Source organism: Trichosurus vulpecula, chromosome 2, assembly GCF_011100635.1.
Source record: "Trichosurus vulpecula isolate mTriVul1 chromosome 2, mTriVul1.pri, whole genome shotgun sequence".
In the NCBI taxonomy this organism is placed as follows: Eukaryota; Metazoa; Chordata; class Mammalia; order Diprotodontia; family Phalangeridae; genus Trichosurus; species Trichosurus vulpecula.
In genome coordinates this window covers 259,839,958-259,862,587 of record NC_050574.1, presented here as the reverse complement: position 1 = coordinate 259,862,587, position 22,630 = coordinate 259,839,958, and the positions used below count along the sequence as shown (strand labels likewise).

Genomic DNA, 22,630 nt, shown 5'->3' with positions numbered 1-22,630 from the left:
AGTGGGGAAAAATGGATAGTATGTGGGAGAAGGGGCAGGGGTAGTGCTAATATAAATTGTCCCTTTTTTTTCCTTAAGCCTACAAAACATGGCAGGCTGATGCCTTAAACTTCTAAATGTAGTAAGTGACATTTCTATAGCACTTTAAATGTTTATAGTGCTATTGTATGCATCATCTCATTTAACCCTCACAATAGCCATCTTATACTATAGCTACTACAGGTATTATCCCCATTTTGGAGGAAAAACTTAAAGTGACTTGGCCAGGGTCTCAGAGTTGCCCATAGGGCCTACTAAACTGCCAACAATACCTGTGGCTCAATAAATGTTTACTGGTTTAATGAGACATAAATACATAGCTATTGAGCAAGACAACTCATTAGTGACCACTCCTTCCCTCTACTCTTAATATGAGTTTCTAAAAACATAACACATGCAGTTAAGAGTTCTTAAACTTGAGTGTGTCATAGATACCTTCCTTTGGCAATGTGTGAAAACTACGGACATCTCAGAATTTTTTAAATGAATAAGGTAAAATACATAAAACTACACAAGAAACCAATTATACTGAAATAGTTATCAAAATACTAAAACAAAAAAAAGTTCAGGGACCCCAGGCAAAGAACCCTTTAGTTACCTGAGTTAAAGTTTCACAACAGCCACGAATGGAACAGGTATTATACACATAAAGAATGAACTATAATTGTACTTTTTATACTGGAAGTTTCAATTAAGTCAATAAAAGCAAATGGCTTTCTGACCATAGGACATAAATATGAAGAACAGAAGGAATGCCCTCTTGAATAAAGAGATCTCTAGATCATAGAACTTTTACTTCTAGAAGCTTGGCTCAATTCTAAATCAAATCTTTAATGGACTTCACCAGAAATTCATAACCAACTGAGTACACAGACATCCTTACTATATTTTCATTCTTCTTTTATAAACTGAAGCAGCTAGCTAGTGCAGTGGCTAAAGCGCTGGGTAGAGTTAGGAAGATCTGAGTTCAAATCCAACTTTAGACACTTATTAGCTCTGTGTTCCAGCCATCATTTAAGGGCTGCCTCAATTTCCTGATCTGTAAAATGGAGATACTTAGCACCTACCTCTCAGGGTTTCATGCCACAGAATGAGATAGTATTTGTAAAGCCCTTTGCTATATCAATGCTAGCTGTTATCACTGTTGTTATTGTTTCTATTGCTATAACCAAAGATATCTCTGGGAATTAGCTAGGTATATAATCATTTTTACATGGATGCAGATGGGTTTTAACCAAAATATACATTCTATGAACTTTGGAAGAATTACCATATGTTTATACAGGAAAATAAAACTAGTTTTTTAACAAGTGGTCAATGATAAAAGCTCAAACAAAATGTAAATAAATTCTAACGTACTTACACATCCAGTGCATGACATAACTATTTAGATTCTATACCTTAGTATATATAATCTTTTCAACTCCAACAAAGAGACTAAGAATTTTAGCCTAATTTTGGGTACTCCTAATAGGTATAATACAACTTTTATCTACTTTATTATTTTTACTTTCATGTTATTTTTTGTCATTTTCATGATGTCTCCCTCATTAGATATGAGCTCTTCAAGGGCAGGACCTATCTTTTAACTTTTTTTGTATCCTCAGCATAATGCCTAGCACATAGTAGGTGCTTAATAAATGTTTTTTGCTGGATTGACTGACTCATGGTTCAGTCTGACATCTTGAAATAACACAGTGGCTAACAAAAATTTAAAATGAGTATACCTTCCATAAGAGTTACATGAATGTTATTTGAATGAATTTTGGTTTGTGGGTAAAGTAGAATTTACAAAGACAGGTTGAGATACGCTAATTAATCTGCAATAAGAGACAACAAAGAAAAAGGTTCAGAGGGAATTAATCTGCAATAAGAGACAACAAAGAAAAAAGTTCAGAGGGAATATGGAAAAAACAGGATGATTCTGTCACTGTTTAATAACATTTACTTTTAAATACTGTAAATAACGGAAATTTTCAGTATAATACACAATTTTTTGTTTTTGTGTATTTGTACTCAAGTTTGCAATTTTAAAAAGAGAAAAAAGTACCCAAAAAAAACCCTTTAAGATAGCATTTCACAACCAACGTAATTAAAATAGCCCAAACTGGCAAATTTTGAGGTTAGTGGGACTCTCATATTAACAATTACATTGTTGGTGGAGCTATAAATTAATGAAAATTTTTTGGAGATTCTGGCAGTACACAATAATAAAAATGACCAAACCCTCTGACCTAATGATTCCATTTCTGAGAAGACAGTCTATAGATGTTATCAAAATGAAAAAGAATATCTATCTATATAAAAATATCCATAACTAATCTGTCACAACCAACAAACAAACCCAAAACCAAAAAAACTTGAAAATGATATGTACAATGGTTGGAAAACTGACATTACAAATTATAGAATATTAATGTAATGGAGTATTACTGGGCTATAAAAAATTAGAATGAATATAAAGTAATAAAGACATGTGAAGTGATAAAATATGAACTTAGCATAAGAAAAGACCAACATTGACAACAACCATAAGTTAAGAACTGATATATAGATTCAGAAAAGGACGCAAAATAAAAATTAGCATAATTTGGTTAAAATGTACATAACTATTTTCCAATCAAAATGTTAATAGTTCTATTTTTATCTTTTTATTTGAAGATTTATTTCATATTTATTCCACTGTTTATTTTGTATTTTTAGATACAATTACTATTGGTAAAGGGAGTTTCCTCATTTGGGAGTTCCCTAAACCAATGAAATAACAGATTCAGTCCTTACTCCTGTTACTGTTTATAATAAAAATGTTAAAGAAAGATATGATATATATCTCAATAGAGAGGTTCGCAGGTCACAAAGTTGTTAGTATCCTAGAAGAAAATACTTCCTACCTGTTGAACAGCTAATGTGCTGTCCATTTCATCAAAGGATTCATCAGGCCAATTATAGAAATCCTATGAGAAAATAAAAATTAAGCATGGTCATTTCAACTTCTTCAACTTTCAATATCTATCACACTAGAGAGGGAAAAAAGGTCTTTATAATATGGAAATTAGAAAAACAATTTTAAGAATTTATACAATGCTTTCAAATAAACAGGATGATTTTTGCTTTATCTTAAAGTAAATTGTATTCTTTCTTCCCAAATTCCTAAACACAAATTGGAAGAAAAATCTTACTGATTTAGTAGTTAAAATAAAATATTTAATATATGGAAGTTTAACACTTCAAGAAGTTATCTTGGAAATATTTCCAGAGAATAATACTTGTATGACCATTCAAATCAACTACAAATCCAGCTAATTGAGCATATTGGTTTTCCCTGATCAAAGCTACCTAGTTAATAGGTAAATTTATTGCTATACAAATACAAAGTAGAAGGATCCTATAAGACGGCATTATTCCAATTTCTAAAGCAAACAATCAACTCCATTAAAATGCAATGATCATCTAATTGTAATGAAACTGAATTACTCTGATACTCAAGTGGATCTAATTTAATATTAATAGTTTTCTTAATAATTAGGGGAAGTGACAAGAAATAAAGACAACACATCACCTTATGGTAATTTCAACTGTAATATCATCTCCTAGAAATCACTAGTAACACAAAAAAAGCTGTGTTGCAATAATTCTTCCTATGTAAGTTAGCATAAAACATTCATTCACTCAATAGGGTTTTGCTAATCACCTACCATATACAAAATACTTAATAGGCACTGGGAATGCAAAGGCCCAAAATGAAACCATTCTTGTTCTAAAAAAGCTTACATACCATTTTGAGGAAAGAACATGCACATAGATAAGTCAATACAAAATGTATGTAGAATAAATACAAGGCAATTATAATGCTGTTTTTTTATCCTTCAAAATATTAAAAAAGGTGATATAAAATATACATGCTTAAAATTTTATTTACCTGACAAAAATAATAATCTTTAGAATTTACACAGAGACTACATAATATGGCACAAAAGAACGCTAATCTTAAATATTATTCACCTTCACTATATTTACTATGAAGCATGTCCAGAATCAAGATTAATGAAGTTTCTCTCATTCCAATCAATATACCTAACTTTCTCAAAACAAAATTAGGTGGAAATAAGAGCAGAGATTTTTTTAGTTTTGTCATCTGAATCAGAAATTCAGAGAATGATCAATTTTCACAGAAGAAAATTCATTTGTCTCATGTCTGACAGGTCAGGCTGGAAATGACAAAAGCTTAAGTAGCCATTTCTTATGTCAGATTTTTTTTTGGATGGTTACTTTTTATTTTATAACATGGACTTATAAGCATGTCTTTTGTGGAGGGAAAACAACTACAATTCTTCATAAGTTTCCTAATATATTCTTTCTCACATAAATATGAATAATACACATTAGATTTCACCATATTACTAAGGCAACATTTTCTGAACCAAAAGTATCACCTGAATAAATGAGAAGACACCAATGGAATATAAAACATCAAGATAAAAAAATTGTCAAAATTCATAAATTAAGAAAGCTAATTCAGCAGAAAGGTAATGTGGAACCAGTAGTAACACTCCCATGGAAAAATAAAAAATAGTTGATAAAATTACATTTACACAGCAGAAAGTTCATAACAGAAAAATGTTTTAATCTGTTACTAACTAGGAAGATAACTATAGAACTACCAGGAAAAACATAACAGTCATTAAAGTGGTTCTTTTAAAACACTTTCAAAATAGGTTAAATATCCTGCGTCCAGTTAAGTGTTGGACATAATACAACTTTGGCAATATGCTTCATTCTTCTGCAAAAATTTTTATTTCCACTGTCTAACATTTCTTCTGATTTCTTTAAAAACTGTTCTAGAGCTGGGGGTTCTTTAGTTTTTGAGGGGACAGAGATCCCTTTGGCTGAAAGGCCTATGGACGTTCTCAGAATGATGTTTTACAGGATTATAAAGGAAACCAGTTATACTGAAATAGTTATTTACATAAACATATGACTATAAATAGATTCCCTGTATCTAGTGTAAGGGTTAGAGGCTTAGAAGTTGTATGTCTAGCTGACAGTCTATGAACCAGTTAGGTACTTTCTTTAAAAAACCGCAATACCTCTTAGCCAAACTACAAAAGAAAATACAAAAATTAAAAATCACTGATTCACCCCAATATAGTGCTCTGTTAGAAGTTAGCAAAATTAGACAAGTCATTCCATAACCTGCGGAAGGGCTAACCCGGAAAAGAGCTGACACTGCTTTCTAACAAGTCACAGCGTTTTGGAAGAAAAACTTGCTGGACCAGAAAGGCGCACAAGGGCATCATCGTGAACTTGTCAAAGGCAGAGAGAGCCCAGACAGACCTAGCCACCTTTTAGATCTAGAGATGGATCCCGGGCTCAGCCGAAAAAGCTGGCCACCCCAGGCTGGGATGAAGTTGGGAAAAGAAAGGAAGAGGAGGGGGTTGAGGAGGAGGGGGAGAGAACAGCAGTGTTTACATACACGCATATACACACACACACACACACACACACACACACAGGCCCCCCCCCACCCACTCGCGGGGGGGGGGGGTCCTCTGGGTCCTCCGGGGGGGAGGGGAAGCCGGGACCGCCAACAGCTGCTCCTGACAGTCTCCAGACAGACTACCGGAGGCCCCCCCTCCGAGCCCGGCCTCACCCCTCCCCCCGACCCCCAGCAGCCTCCCTTCCGGAGCCGCCCGGGACTGACCGCCGCCGGAGGACCGGCCGGTGGCTGCGGAAGCAGTAGGCCGGACAGCAGCCCCCTCGGGTCGGCTTGCCCGGCCCGGCCCGCCCGCCCTCTGTCCGGGCGCTGCCTCGGAGGAGAGCCGCAATCCCCTTCCCAGGACTGTCAGTCTGGAGTCCCGCCCGGCCCAGAAAAGCTCTCCGGCCTCGAAGAGGCCCGAGCTGGTACCTGAGCCTTGGTGCCGGGCCTGTTTCTCCTCAACACTGCCGTCCCCTCCGCCATGACCATAGTGCCAGAGTCTGGGCGGCTAGTGCCGGTACCCGGATGTTGGGGGACGGCTCCCGGCTCGGAGGGAGGGGGCGGGGGAGAGGACAGGAGGCGAGGCGCCCTGGAGCGGGGGGAGGAGAGCCAGCCGACGGAACAGCCGCCCTACCCCGCGGCGGGGGCAGGCGGGAAGGCAGCAGTCGGAACAGCTTTTCTCTGAGCAAGTGGGAGAAGAACCGGAAAAGGGGAAGGACTGGGAACAACTATGGTGCGGGGACCTGGGATCTGGGGAGGAACCACGAGATAAGGAAAACCTTGGGGGGAAAGAGTAAGGTCCCTGCTGCGTCGGCGAGGGGGTGGGAAGGAGACGGGAACAGCGGGAGGGAGGCCACGGGAGGAAGGGCTCCGCTAGCGGGAGGGGAGAGAGGGGGACGTGGAAGAGCAGCAGAGCCTCCCCGCCCCACGAACCTGGGAAAGCTGCGGCTTGGGGGCCGTCTCGGGAAGCCCGGCTCGTGGGTGGGAGTGTCCTGGGCGCCCCAAGCCCTGGAGAGGGGGGAGGGTCCCTGTGCTGCATGAAATGGTTTGAGAAAGCGTGTGCATATTGCCACGTCGTCTGCAATAGAAGAGCCATTGGGGATGGCTAGAGAACGACAGACACACACGGAGAAATGGAGAATGCCAAAGAGGACTCCTCGTGGTGAGGGGCCTAGAGGACGTATCGTATTCGAATCCTTTGTAGGAACCCGGCGTGTTATACCCTGGAGAAGGGAAGACTCGAAAGGGACAGAGCTGACTGAACATTTTAAGGGCCCTATCTTATGGAAGCTTTATACTATGTGACCCCAAAGGGCAGAATTAGGACCCATAGATAGAAATCGCAGATGTAGATTTAGGCTCCTTCCCCCCCAAGACTAGGAATCAGAAGACCTTGGTTCAAACTTCCTTTCTGACCCTTAATGGTTGTTGCACTGTAAGCAAGTATCCCTTCTGTCTGGGTCTCATCTGTAAAATGGAGAAACTAATAATCCTCGTACGTTGTGAAGCTCAAATGAGATGGGTGTAAACCAGTTTTGCAAACGTTAGATAACTACGCTCCCTGATTGAATGCAAGTTCCCTGTGAGCAGGGACTTTAAATTTTTGTCCCCACTTAGTATGTTAATAAATGCTTGATTGATTGGTTTACAATCTCCCAAAAATGTAATGTGCTGCCTCAGGCAGTAGTTGATTTCCCCCTCCCCTCCCCTCCACTTGTTGTCCTCTGAGATGCCTTTCAATTCTGACATTCTGATTCTGTAGATAGAATTGGAAAAAAAGATAAGACCCTGGGGAATAAGAGCAAAATGCCAAGATGCCTTAGGAGTTCCAAAGGTTGAAATGTGTTGTTGTGTTTGTCCTTTGTTTTCGAAGACTTTTGATTTGAGTGAGGGAGGGCTGTGCAAGGTCACCAGCCTCACTTTCTCCTCCAGAGCCATCTGGGTCCAGTGGCCTGATATTCATCAAGATGATCGGAGATGACCCAGAATGCAGTGGGGGACCCTGGCCCTTTTAGCATAAGGCCTTTTCAGGTTCTCACTTTGAGTAAGGTAACGGCCATTCGGTGAATAGATGTCTTTAAGAAGTGAGTCAAGGGATGGCTCTTTTAATTAGTAAAAAAAAAAAAATCAAACTGGGAGGGGTACTATTAACATTCACTCTGAGCCAGGAGGGCCCAAAATATAGCCTTTAAGTGGAACTTGGGCAGGGACCTAATGAGGTCCAATCTATGAGCTTCAGAGTGAACTGGGTCAGAAAGGAGAAAGAAAGAAAAAAAAGGAAGGAAGGAAAGAAAAGGTAGGAACGTAGGAATCTAGCCAGTAAACGCTGAGGAACATTTTGTACCATTTTATATCATTTTTGTAATTTCAATAAGACCCAGAGCCTGAACTAATCAAACAGAGGAAGAGTCTGGACCTAACAGCTTCTTTGTTCTCTGAGTGACTCAGAAAATGCCTCTTCTTATGTCAACATGCCCAGATGAAGCATTCCTTCCTGTCCATGGCCATTAAGAACCTTGACCCCAGATACTATCTTGCCCACCCTTAATCCCATTCTCTTGGTTCCTGGAGTCTGACCTCATCCCAGTCCCATCAAGCACCTCCTTAGACTCCTCCCAAGACCCTCCCTAAACCCCTCCTCCCATCACCCCAGGACCACCCCTCAAAACAATGTTGCTATTATTGTATAATGTTCTCTTGGTTCTGCTCATTTCACTCTTCCTCATTCCATGCAAGTCTATCCATGTTTTGTTTTGTTTTCTAAAATCATCTGGCTCATCACTTCTTATAGCCCAGTAGTATTCCATCATAATCATGTACCACACCTTGTTTAGCCATTCCCCAGCCTCAAGGCCACAGGTGGCCATCTAGGTCCACAAATGCAGCCCTTCGACTAAATCCAAACTTCACAGAATAAAAGCATTTGTTCTGTAAAACTTGGATTCAGTCAGAGGGCCACACTCCTGCTTTAGAACATATAAATTCTTTTTCTTTTTCCCTGACCACCTTGGGAAACAGCACTAGTAGTAGTATTGCTGGGTCAAAGGGTATACACAGTCTTAGAACTTTTTGGGCATAATTTTCAGTTGCTCTCCACAATGTTTGGATTGGTTCACAGTTCCACCAACAGGGAATTAGTGGCCCAGTTTTTCCACATCCCCTCCAACATTTGTTGCTTCCTCCTTTTGTCATTTTAGCCAATCTGATAGGTGTAAAATGATATCTCAAGGTTGTTTTAATTTGCGTTTCTCTAATGAATAATGATTTAGAGCATTTTTTTTCACATGACTATAAATTGTTTTGATTTCTTCTTCAGAAAACTGCCTTTCATATCCTTTGACCATTTATCAATTAGGTAATGGCTCATGTTCTTAATAGATTTGACAAAGCTCTTTATATCTTTGAGATATGAGACTTTTATCTGAAAAACTGTCTACCCCCTTCGCCCCCCCCCCCCCCCCCGGCCACTTTTCTGCTTTCCTTCTGATCTTGATCTTGGCTACATTGGTTTTCTTTGTACAAAACCTTTTTAATTTAATGTAATTAAAATTATCCATTTTACACCTCCCAATGTTCTCTGTCTCTTGTTTGTTCATAAATTGTTCCCCTGTCCATCAGTCTGATAAGTAATATGTTCAAATTTTCCTATAATATCTCCCTTTATATCTAGGTCATGTTTCTGTCTTGACCTTATCTTAATAAATGGTGTAATATATTGGTCTATGCCCAGTTTCTGCCAAACTGCTCTCCAACTTTCCCAACAATTTTTATTAAATAATTAACTCTTATCCCCCCAAATCAAGTCTTTACACTTGTCAAACACAAGGTTACTATAGTTATTTCCTGCTGTAAATTATATTGGCATTGCCTACCCATGAACAATAAATATTACTTCAATTATTTAGATCTAAGTTTATTTGTATTAAAAGTGTTTTATGTTTATGTTCATATAGTTCCTGTGTCTGTTTTGGGAGGTATACACTCAGGTATTTTTTACTGTCTAGGTATTTTAATGTTGGGCTCCTATCTCCACTTCTAATTCAGAGCTAGGGCCCTCAGCCACACTGTGCCACAAATGATCTTGCTTCCAGTGATCCCTCTGGTGGCTGGAAACTATAGCTATCCTCTGCTCTCCCGCAAGTGCCCGATGCCAACAGGGTACCTGCCCCTTGCTATTGCACTCACCAGGTATGTGGTAGCTTCTCCCCAAAGGCACAGCATGTAATGTGTCTGGTCAGCACAACTATGCTTGGCATCCCTTGAGAGTGGAAGGTCCTTCGGTCTTCTCCTACTCAGCCGTCAGACCCCCCACACACACACTGTGAAATGACAGTTTGTAAGACTGAGGTTGCCTTTCAACCCAGCTGCCCCCAGGGTTTGTGGTGTGTTGATTCTGCAAAGTTGACCTGGAGGTGTTTTACACTTCACTCAGGCCAAACCTCTGCCTCTGGAGGTCAGGTCTTTTCTGGGGTCTTCTCAAATCCGTGTTTATTTCTGCTGCTCTGAGGCGATGTTCTGTCTTTTTTTGTGGAGGAAATTTAGAGAGCCAAATGTTTTCTGACCCACTCCACCATCTTCCCAGAATCCTCTCTTACCCCAACCTTTCTTCTAAACTAGCCAAGAAATAATGACAGTCTTAAGAATATTGATGATATTTTCACATATTAGAAGTAAACAGTTACTGAGTCCCTTGTGAATGGTCTTTAATGTTTATATTTCTCCCAGATCTTATATGTTGAATTTTCCATTGAGTGCTGGTCTTTTTGTCACAAACACCTATAAGTCTTTCAGTTCGTTAAATATCCTTTCTTTTTTCCTTTCAGGATTGTGCTCAGCTTTGCTGAGTTAAGTTATTTTTGGTCACAACCCCAGCTCTTTTGCTCTTTGAAATATAATATTCCAAACCTACAGTCTTTTAGTGTAGAAAATGCTAGGTCTCGTGTAATCTTCATTGTAGCTCTGCACCATTTAAATTGTTTTTTTTTTTCTTGTTGCTTGTGATATTTTCTCCTTAACCTGGGAGCTTTGAAACTTTGCTATGATGTTCCTGTAAGTTTTCATCCTGGGATCTCTTTCAGGTGGTAATCAGTGGATTTTTTTTCTATTTCTACTTTACCCACTTGTTCTAGAACTTCAGGGTAGTTTTCCTTAATAATTTCTTGTAATATTGTATCAAGATTCTTCTTTGATTGTAACTTTCAGGTAATCTAACAATGTTTATGTTGTCTCTCCTATCTCTTCTCCAGATTAGTTGTTTCTCTAATGAAATACTTCACATTCTCTCCTATTTTTTCATTCTTTTTATTTTGTTTTATTATTTCTTGGTGTCTTTTAAAGTCATTCACTTCCCTTTTGCCCAGTTCTAGTTTTTAAAGAGTCATTTTCTTCCTTAAGTTCTTGGATCTCTTTTTCCAATTGGATGACTCTCTTTTCATAACTTTCTTGATTTTCTTGGATTGCTCTTTTTTTCCCCTAACTTTTCCTCAGTCTCTCTTACGTGATTTTTTGAAGTCCTTTTTAAGTTCTTCCAAGAACTCTTTTGGGTCCTGTGACTATTTGATGTTTCTATCTGAGGTAGGAGTGTTTTTTTTTTACTTCACTATTTTCCTTTGAATATGAACCCAGATCTTCTCTATCCATATTGTAGCCATCTATGGTCTGGTTCTTTCTCTTTTGCTTATTCATTTTTATTTTGTTTTGTTTTATTTTCAGTAGCTTATTATTGTAATCAGGTTCTAGACCCAAGTTATGGTTTCCGGGGCCTCACGTCCTTCTTACTATTTATTTTCTGAAGGCTGGGTCTTGATTGTAGCTCTGCCCTATTTAAATTGTTTTTTTTTTCTTATTGCTTGTAATATTTTCTCCTTTACCTAGGAGCTTTGAAACTTTGCTATGATATTCCCGTAAATTTTTATGCTGGGATTTCTTTCAGGTGATAATCAGTGGATTTGTTTTTCTACTTCTACTTTACCCTCTTGTTCTAGAACTTCAGGGCAATTTTCCTTAATAATTTCTTATAATATTGTATTAAGATTCTTTCTTTCATTGGGTCCAAGAACCCAACCTGGGGCATTTCTCTCCACTCCTAAACCATAGCAGGGCCCCCAGCCATAGTTGCCCCACAAATACTCTTGCTCCCTGCAGAGCTGAAAACTTCAGCTCTTCCCTCTGCCCTGAAATTGAAACCAGGGGTTCAGCTCTGCTGACAGTACCCATAGCTAACAGAGTCTCTGCCCCTCTGCTACAGCACTCATCAGTATGTGCTATCTCATTCTCTCTTACAGCTGAAACCTTGGACTGAGTCTGTTCTGCACAGTTGTACCTGTGTTAACAACAATGCTACATGCTGCTACTGTGGCTGTGTAAGACCAATAACACCAGCACACAGGAGGGCTGCTAGCACAGATTCTTTGATCTGCTTTTCTAAGGAAAGCAACTTTAAGGGGTCTACAATCTCACTTTAATTAAACATACACATATCATTCACTTAGTTCAGGGGGAAAAAGTTAGCACCCTGAACTTCAGAGCAATTACAAACAGAAATTACAAGCAGAAATTATAAAGAGAGGAAAATTACACAAATCAACAGAAAAACTTCTGTCTGGCCGTAGCAATACATACACAGTTACCAGAGAGAGAAGCACTAACATCTGGGTTTTCAAAGCTGGGGGGATCCTTAACAGCTACCCAGAGTCTCCTCTGGCCAAATCACATGACAGTCTTCCAGTGAGTGAGCCCCCAAAGCAAAACCTCTCCCCCCACTGTTCTGAGAGTTCTAGCTTAAATGCTACCCTCAGAGTATATATCAGGGTCCAAGGGCTTCACACCTCTCCAGACCTAATTAGCAAAAGGTTAGGGGCCTTACTACAAACGAAGGCAAGACTCAATCAAAGACATTTTGATTGCCTTAGTGCTGAGAAGCACTCCAAAAGAAAAAACAGTAAAAAGTCCCACTGTGCTTGCCCTTACAGCCTGGTGCCCTGAGACAGTGGAGGGGCTTTCAATCTTCCCCTACTCAGCCATTCCAGCCTCACATCACCCTAGAAATGAAAGCTCCTGAGGCCAGGCTACTTCCCACACACCTGCCCCCAGGGCTTATTTGTTGATTCAGCTTTCATCACAGTCAGCCTAGAGGTGTTTTTGTACTTCAATCAGGCCAAACCTCTGTCCCTGAAGTTGAGTTTTCCTAAGGTCCTCTCAAGTTGTCTTAGGAAGACAACTCTACTCCAACTTCTGTTTATTTTTGCTGCTCTGTTCTCCACTTTGAGGCGATGTTCTAGTCTTGTTTGTGGAGGAAATTTGGAGAGCCTGGAATCTTCTGACCTATTCATCTTCTCATCAAGAAGCCTTTCTTGATTCCCCTTAAGTATTAGTTCCTTCTCTCTGAAATGATCCCCAATATATCTTGTTTGCACTTTGTCTCCCCCGTTAGACTGTAAATTCTTTGAGAGCAAAAACTGTCTGCCTTTCTTTGTATCCTCAAGGATTAATACAGTGCCTGGCACCTAGAAGGGGCTAAGTAAGTGCTTCTTGACTTGACTCGCTTACTTTAATTCTACATGGCATTTTTTTAGGCCTAATCCAATTTTACTTCCTTCCCTATAACATTTGACACTCTCATCACCATCTGTTACCCCTTCTAGCTCTGAGATAGCTGCCATGTGATAGAAGTTGAACTGGATTTGGAATAAAGTTCTTACATTGTCTCTTCTTCTACCCCCCTACCCCTTCCCTACTGACTGTATGACCTTGAATAAGTTACTTTGTATATACTTCTATTTCTTCATCTGTGAAATAGGAGGGATTTGACTAGATCAGAGGTTTTCAAACTTTTTGGTCTCAAGGCCCCCTTTATATCTTTAAAAATTACTGAGGACCCCAAAGAGCTTTTGTTTATCTTGGGTTTTGGTAAATGTTTATCAACTGGCTCTCTGAAAAGGAAGACATACTTTTAAGTTTAATCTGCATTATTAAAATTCTCTCTATCATTTTCTTAAGTATAAATAATTATTATAAGTATAATTATAATATATATATAAGTATAAGTATAAGTATAAATAATTAACAAATTAATCAAGCCCTGATCTGCAGCATTTATGAGGTATAAGTGCTCGCACTGAAAACCTAACATTAGCTTTCAGTAACAGCTCCATCATATCCCAGGATATCTATTGATATTTGCCATGTTTGAAATTAAAACTATGAATTATTTAAATATTAATTCAATGTATATAATTTCAAAAATTACATTTTAGCATAAATAACATTTTTATGAAAAATAACTTTCCCAGAATAAAAAATTTAGTGAGAAAAGTGGCATTGTTTTATATATATTTTTTCCTAAATCTCTTTAATGTCTGACCTAATTGAGGACAGCTGTATTCTCATATCCACTTCTGTATTTGCTCTGTTATATGTTTTTTTAGTGGAAGTATAAGAAGAAAATCTGGGCTCATGCAGATACGTAGTTGGAAAAGGGAGGAGGAGTATTTTAATAGGCAAATGACATCAATATTATTATGAAAATAATTTTGACCTTGAAGATCCCCTAAAAGGGTCTCAGAGACCCTCCACACTGACGATCGTCAAGCTCTATTACAAGTCTAATATACCCATCCCATACCATTCCCCTCAGAGTATACGGAGGAGCACCAGGTCTGAAGTAGCATTAGGAAATAACACTTAGCCTATAAAATGGGGTGAGGGGGGGACGACAATAAAGATAAAAGTCTTCTGATGTAAATCCTGGCCTTGTTCACAGCAGTAACCTTGTTCCTAAGGATGAAATGTTTCTAGCCTATACTCTTCACATTTATGCTGATAAGCTTTCAGGGTTAGTTTTGAAAAACAGCATCAGCAATACCTCAGAAATGCCTTGACCGCCTGACCACTTGGAGTAGAGAAATGGCCTGCTATTTTTAGAGATAATGTAGGAACTTGTTTAGAACTCAAGAAGGCTAGGTTCTGGTCCTAGTTTTGATAGTGACTTGGAACAATTCACTAGACCATATGAGTCTCCGACCTCCATTTGTGAGGAGGATAATAGCACGCTTCCTTTTCTGTCCTTTGTGGAGCGGGCATTTTCAAGGATAAAATGGGACAATGGAAGTAAGTTGGCAGGTTATAATAAAAGATACATTAAAAAATGTCAAATAGAGGAAATATCGAGTACCAGATTGAGAGCTGGCCTCTGGGTCAGGATGGCCTGGGTTCATTTTACATCACCTCTTACACATAATTAACTTCTCAATGCCTCACGCAACTAAGATGATAAATTACAGAAGAGTTACCTATCACCATGACAAGAAGTTGTTCTCCTCCCTTCCACTCACCCTTGCCCCCCAGCTCCCTAAATCAACACAAGACTAGTTCAGAAAAAGTTGCCACCAAAAAGTTAATTTTTAGAACCATTTATTTTGCCTTTGGTGGCAGTGCTGTCATGTTGGGCTTGAAAACAGGAGACCAGGATTAGCGTCCCAGAAATGCCATAAACAGGTGGCGTGACCTTGGGCAAATTACTTGACTTTTATGAACTGAATTCGATTTCTTCATATGTTAAATAAGGATAATACTTATTATTATCCTTGGATTTTCTCATTTGAAAGATTGTTGTAAGAATCAAATTTAGTATCTAAATTTAGCTAAATTTCAGCCTCATTTTGACCCTGCCTTCACGGTTTCATCCTACATAATCTCTTTTTCCATCCATACGCTCAAAGCCTCAACTGCCTTATCTCCTACTCATTTGTCAGCTCCCTGCAATCTGCCTTCTATCTTATCCGCTTTTCTGAAATCACCATACTTTCTCAGTCCTCACCCTACTTGACTTCTCTGCAGCATTTGACCTTCTCACTTCTTCCTGGTTACTCTCCCCTCCTTTGGTTTCGGTGAAGCTTCTCTCCTGGTTCTCCTACTACATGTCTTAGCACTCTTCAATTTCCTTCACTCTATCTTCTGTCCTCTAAGGATAGGTGTTCCCCAAGACTTTATCTTGGATGATTTTTTTTTCCCTCTACACTCTGAATTATCCCATCAAATACCACAGGTTCAGTTGTCAAGGATTCCCAATATTTAGCCAGACCCAGTGTTTCTTCTGAGTTTATTCCTAAATTATTAACTACCTGCAGTCCATTTCCACCTAGATGTCACTGGGGAAGTGCAAAAGCAACATGTCCAGAAGAGAAATCATTATTTTTCTTTCTGAACCTGTTTCTCTTCCAGGCTTCTCTATTTCTTTCAAGGATAATGTCCTACTCCTAGTCTCCCAAGGTCAAAAACTTAAATAGTTATCTCTGACTCTTCATTCTTCTTCACCTGCCCCCCCCCCCCCATATCCAAACAGTCGCTAAGTTGTCAACTCATCTCCCTGAAGTCCCTCATATCGATCCACTTCTGTTTGGGCCCTCATGACTGGACTATTACAGCAACCATCTGATTAGTCTTCTGGCTTCCCTCTCCCTCTCCAGTGTAGAATCCATCCTCCATACAGCTACTAAAATAACCTTCTCAGGTATAAGTATGACAATGTCACTCCCCTATTCAAAAAACTTGAATAGCTCCTTGTTGCCTCTAGTATCAAATATGAACTCTTTAGCTTAGCATGCTCAATCTGGTTCCAGTCTACCTTTCCAGCCTTATATTATACTCCTTCATGCATTTTACATCCCAAATAATTGAGCTATTAGCTAACCGTTTCCCAAACTCAGCCTTCACACAGGCTTTCTGCCATGCTGGCAAGTCACCTTTCTCTTCTCTAATCCTTGTCTTCAAAGCACAACTCAAGAACCACCTCCTGCATGAAGTCTTTCTTCATCCACCCAGCTGTTACCTCAAATTAAATGTCTTTATTTATATGTGTGCAAGTCAAATTCCTCTTTGTAATTGCACTAGAATGTAAGCTCCTTAAGGGCAAATGCTTCATTTTTATTTTATATCCCCAGTGCATAGCAATGTCTGGCACATACATAGTCTGTATGACATTAAATTCCCTTTGCGTTTTCATAGAATGTGATTGATAACAGCTCATATCTTACATGGTAATTTAACATTTGCAAAGTTCTTTCTCCATAACAAGCCTTTAAGATAGGTGGTACAAGTGTTATTTTGCCCACTTTACATGTAGATGAAGAAACTGAGATTGAAGTTAAATGATTGACCCCTGATTACACAGCAATAAAAGTGTTTGAGGTGGGGATTCAAATCTAGGCCTCCTGACCCTGAGTCCAACACTCTTTATCTGTACAATAGTCTTACATGATGAGAACATATTATTTACAAATTAATCCCTGTACAAAAGTGATAATCAAAGTTATCACTGTTTTTGTTGATAAAGATTCTCAAACTTCTTAAGGCATCTGATTACTTTCATTCTCCTTTATTTTAGCCCTTAATCCTACTCCAGAGGGAAGGAACTAGATGCTAAACACTATAAGGAATTTAGTTGTAATAAAGGCAATTACAAGCATGAACAAGGATCTCATTACATTTTAAGAATCTCTTTCCCTTAAACAAAGATTAGTCTTCAGGATAACAGACTTAAAATACCACTATTCTAAATGTGACCTATGAGCCAAGGAAAATGAAAAAGCAAAGAGAAAATAGCCTAGTCTAATAACAAGACCTGGATTTTTCTCGAAAGATTTTCAGAGTTGAATGGAATCTTCACTGGCCATCTAGTACAACTTAGACCTGAAAAAAAAAGCCCTTCAATAACCAACCTCTTTGTCTCTCTCACTCTCTGCCTCTGTCTATTTCTGTCTCTCTGTCTTTCTCCCCCCTCCAAGTTCTCTCCTTCCCTTTCTTCTATTCCCTTTCACTCTCTCCCTCTCTTACTCCCTCCACCCTCTCATTTTTGCATGTAGTCTGCAAATTTGATAAATGATTCCAGTCTTAGTTCTGACGTTCTGACCCTGACTTACTGCATGACCTTTCTATGTCACAATTTCTCCCTTTTACACAAATATTTCAAGAACAGTCGTCATAAGGATTGTTGGACAAGGGGAGTGGATAAGATAATGTCCAGAAAGTACTTTGTGAGTTAATGATCCTAGCTTTACTATAAAAATGTAAGTTTGATATTTATTTCTTTCCTAAAAAAAGTTTATCTTCAAAAATTATATTCTACCCTTGGAAATCACAAAGGAAAAGCAGATACATTTAGTTAGAGTAGGTAAATATGTTTGAGCAGAATATAATGCAAAGGAAGACACTACAGAAATGACTATCTTGTAGTGTTTCAGTTTATTTTTTATTAACATTAGTTCACTAATTAACACAGGTTAGCTATTAATACTAGACCCCTTAGGATATTCTAGAATACCCTTAAGTTCCCTGCAATGTCTGAATACCAACCTGTAGACACTGGAAGTATATTGAATAGAGCTGAACATCTTTATGCCTGATAAGCATTGTCATTTTGATCTTTGATCACTAGGAAAATGGGTAGTATCACGTAACATAATAAGTAAACATATCTTATGAATACATACTAATTTTCACAAATACGCATTCTAGTTTTTTAAATATGTGTAGATCCTGCTGTGAATTAGTAGAATGATTTTGAAAAGCAGTTTGTACAATTGTACAAATAAAGTGGCTAAAATATCCATACTCTGATCCAGAGAGTCTGCTGCTAGAAATGTACCTCAAGGAAGTCATTGATAAAAATAAAGTACACTTTACACTCAAATAGTTATAGCAGTATTTTTGTGGTAGCAAAGAACTAGCAACAAAATAGATGCTCATCAAGTGGGGAATGGATAATAATTAAAATGGATAGTGGTATGTGAATGTAATAATATTATTGTGCTGTAAGAAATGACAAATATGAATATAACAAACATGGAAAAACTTGCATGAACTGATGTGAAGTGAAGTAAGCAGAGCCAAGAAACTATACACAATGACTTGTTCAGTTGTGTCCAACTCTTCATGAGTTTCCTCGGCAAAGATACTGGAGTGATTTGCCATTTCTTTCTCCAGCTCATTTTTTTTTTTTGGCAAGGCAGATGAGGTTAAGTGACTTGCCCAGGGTCATAAAACTAGTAAGTGTCTGAGGCCAGATATGAACTTAGGTCTATCCTGACTCCAGGCCCTGCCTTCTATCCACTGAGCCATTTGGCTGCTCCAAATACACAGTGATTACAACCATGTAAATGAATAGAACCACCACAAAATAATAATAAAAAAATGAATGTTGCAAAATTAAAAAGTACAAGCATGGCCCCAAAGAAAAGATATAAGAAGGTACTCTGACCCCACTTCTTTCCAGAGGTAAGAGGTCTGCAGATGTGGAACATTGCTTATGGTTTCAGATTTTTTAGGTGTTTTGATTGGTTAATTTTTTTCTTCACCTTTTTGTTTTCTTTTTAAAATTTTTTGGTTCTATGAGGTGGCTTTTTGGAAGGGGCAATAGGGTGTAGTGAGAAATTTTAAATGTATGTAAACCCCATTGAGGTTAATAAAATACAAATTCACTTAAAAGTATAACTGAATTGATAGTAGATTTTTGGTGCCATGTCTCTTCTCAATAAACAGATAGATAATAATAATACAACTGCTACCCTATGGAGATCCTAAGTGGGTTTTCATTTAATTTTTAAAAGGCATTTGGAAACTTCTGTCCAGACCTAGGCTTGCATCCATGTAGGGAACCCTCCACCCCTGTAGAAACTCTCTCCTATGATACACATCAGCAAATCATCTATAACATACTCTTCTAATGCATATTGATGAGGCAGCATAGCACAATGGATGGAGTAATGGCATCAGAATCTAGGAGACCTAGTTTCAAATCCTGTCTCTGGCGTGGAGGACCTATGTGACCATGGACTAATCATATAATATCTCTGAGACTCAGTCAGCTCTTATCATCATTATCATTGTCTCTTGATTTCAGGATCAAGAGATATTACTTGTAAAGCACTTAGCACAGGGCCTGGCACGTAGTAAGCACTTATTAAATGGTTTTTCCCTTCCTTTCTCCTTCCCTCTCTAAAACTATAAATTATAGACAGTTGCTATCTGGCTTGGTTGAAGGATTTTGCACACTGATGAAATCACAGTTCTTTCATACAGTGCTTCATATACGTTAGTATGTGTATGTATACACATGCACACAAACACACACACACATATTCAAATATTCAATTAGATCTGTAAGCTCTTCATTTAGAGTATAAGCTCCTTGAGTGCAGGGACTGTCTTTTGCCTCTTTTTTGTATCCCCAAGGACTTACCAGAGTGTGTGGCACATAGTAGGTGCTTAATAAATGTCTATTAAATGTATTGATTGATCTGGGGTCTTATTGATGTGATTATTTACTCCAATGATTAGTTGTATTGAACTACTTTATTTTTCTTTTGTAGTCTGTGTTACAGGAGATGGCTTATTTTGTAGAAGTGGAGAAAGTTATATACATAAATATAATATAAAAATAATAGCTAGCATTTATATAGTGCTTTAAGGTTTGCGAAGCACTTTACAAATAATTTTTTAATTTTATTTTTACAATAACCCTGGGAAATGTTTACAATGTCCCAAGAAGCAATGAGCTCCCTTTCTCTGGACCTCTTCAATCTAAGGCTGGAAAACCCTTGGGGATATGATGTTGAAGAAGGAATTCCTATTCAGATAAAGGTTGAACTAGATAACCTCTGAAGTCCTTCTAATTCTGGTATTCTGTTAGTCTATGAAGTCAACTAGGTGGTGCAGTGAATGGACTGCCAGATCTGGAATCAGGAAGACTATCTTCCTGAGTTCAAATCTGGCCTCAGACATTTACTAGCTTTGTGACCCGGGGGAAGTCACTTAGCCCCATTTGCCTCAGTTTCCTTATCTGTAAAATAAATGAACTGGAGAGGGAAATGGCCAACTACTCCAGGATCTTTGCCAGGAAAACCTCAAACGGGGTCACAAAGAATCAGACATGACTGAAATGACTGAACAACAAAAATTAATCTATGAATGAATGATTAATCTCTCATTCTCTTGACTCTCCCAGGGGTGTTTGTTAATCAATCAACAAGTATTATATGCCAGGCACTGGGGATACAAATAATAAAACTTTCTACTCATACAGAGCTTATATTCTAATGGGAGAGGCAAATATACACTCATATATCTATGCACACATGCATAATATATATTAGCATAAATACAAAGTGAGTAAATACAAATATATACTAAGTAGTTAAATACAAATCATTTTGGAATGAGGACACTCAGTTGTGGGGGTCAAGAAAGGTTTGATGGAGAAGATGGGGCTTAAAAGAAGAGAGGGACTCTGAAGCAGATGTCAAGAGAGGAATGTATTCCAGGCACGTGGTAAGGCCATTGCAAAGGCAGAGAGACAAAAGATTGAGTGTCTTTTGTAAGGAATAGGGAGAAGGCCAGTTTGGCTGGATGGTAGAATTTAGAAAGAGGAATTATGTCCAAGAAAATAGAGGACTTCCAAGTATTCCTGATGAAAAGACCAGAAGGAGCTGAATAGAAACTTTGAAATAAAAAAAAAAAGCACAAAATAGCGAAAACCCCAATAACCACATATGCCTACTTTTCCATCTATGTAAAATCTTTATAAAAATAATGTACACATATATTAAGGACATCTTTAATGAGGGTCTTAGAAGGGAACAGGCAGCCTTTTATAAGCAATATTCCACAGTAGGTATATCATAAAATTGACTGGAAAATGTAGAGAATAAAAAGATGCTACTATGTTCATTGGTTGTTGACTATGAAAGAACATTTCAAGGTTCTTTTGTAATAACATGATCCTCAGGCATATAATAAAACCATATGTAAGGGTTTGTCATTTCAGACGTCCTCTGTTTCAGACCCTGAATGGCTACACCTTTAAATGATATCTACCTTTCAAACTTTGGGCAGTTACTTGTTTTGAAGCTTGCAACTCATGGAGTATGTGTGGGAATGGGCCAACAAGGACCATCTCATGTACCATATTCTAGAGCTATCTTGGAAAATTCCATATTTTTCACAGACATATTTGGCCCAATGCAGAATAAATTGGTGCCTGGTACAACATAGCAAAATTTGGATGGTCCTTTGATCTTTTCCCCATGAGAGTGGCAGAGGGACAGGATGCTGCATCAGTTAAAAAGAAAAAAAAAGTTTTCTATTTACTATCTATAAAATGAGCTGGACAAGGAAATGGCAAACCACTCCAGCATCTTTGCCAAGGAAACCCCAAATAGTGACACATGACTGAAGATGGCTGAACAAAGACAATATTTACTATCTTGCTCTGAATACCTAAGAGGTGTGGTGAGTAACTCTCCCACTCAGTGTGTGGGGAAGAGACTGTCCTTCCCTTGACACCCAGTCACAATGCTTCCATGACCACATGGCAGCTAAAGTATATGTCTTACCTGGGGTAAACCTGAAACTGGAGGCCTAACTTCTCTTTCTTCTTTGTGTTTCTTTGCTTGATTATAAGTGACCAAGTACTAAAATTAAAATGGACACTTCCAACCTTGAAGGAACCTTGTAAATGTAAGAGGCCTGAAGATCCTGCATCCTCAATCCATCCTCTCTCCATCCACTACAACACCTCATGGAGAGGAAGACAACCACCAACCAGCAGACGAGCCCAATCTCTTGCCTTGCTTGTCAGAAGACAGAAACCTAAAGAGAATTCTTTGGACAGTGCAAATGAAATACTCTACAGTCACACAAATTACTTCATATTCTGATATTTGTCTCAGGCTCCTGGGCAAACATTAGAGTAATTATAAGTTGCTGTGTCTTGGTCAATATTCACCATGACTCTTCTGTGGTTTTTAGAATGTCTTAAATGTGAAGGAAAAAGAGAATTTTATCTCCTTTCTCTCCTCATAAACAATTGCATCTTCCCACAGAAGCACATAGCTGTAGCAAATGTTTTGCCCAGCAGAGAGCAGGCCCAGAGAACTGAGCTTCAGGAAGAAGATCCAAGGAGTGGGAGGAACAACCAGCCCAAAATAAATGTCATATCAAATAGGAGCAGTATGAGAACACCAAGCAAACAGGAAAGCTTAAGTCAGAAAGTCCCTACAAGTCCTGCCTCTGACACTGAATGCTGGTAGTGGCCTGCAATCTCTCCAACATGTCATTTTC

The 22,630-nt window shown here is 38.5% G+C and overlaps 1 protein-coding gene across 2 annotated transcripts in view; it reads right to left on the bottom strand.

Moving 5' to 3' along the window:
- The window catches only part of LOC118839292 (MOB-like protein phocein), a 47,891-nt gene that overhangs the window by 13,144 nt on the left and 12,117 nt on the right, over nucleotides 1-22,630 (bottom strand). Inside the window, exons 1-2 of one of the 2 annotated variants that reach the window (XM_036746751.1) lie at nucleotides 5,945-6,053; nucleotides 2,931-2,993 (exon numbers count right to left, since the gene is read on the bottom strand). In XM_036746751.1, coding sequence (XP_036602646.1) covers nucleotides 2,931-2,993; nucleotides 5,945-6,004 — 123 coding nt within the window. In that variant the 5' untranslated portion in view covers nucleotides 6,005-6,053. Of the gene's footprint in view, nucleotides 1-2,930; nucleotides 2,994-5,944; nucleotides 6,054-22,630 lie in introns of those variants that run through there. The other variant, XM_036746753.1, reaches the window with a different exon arrangement.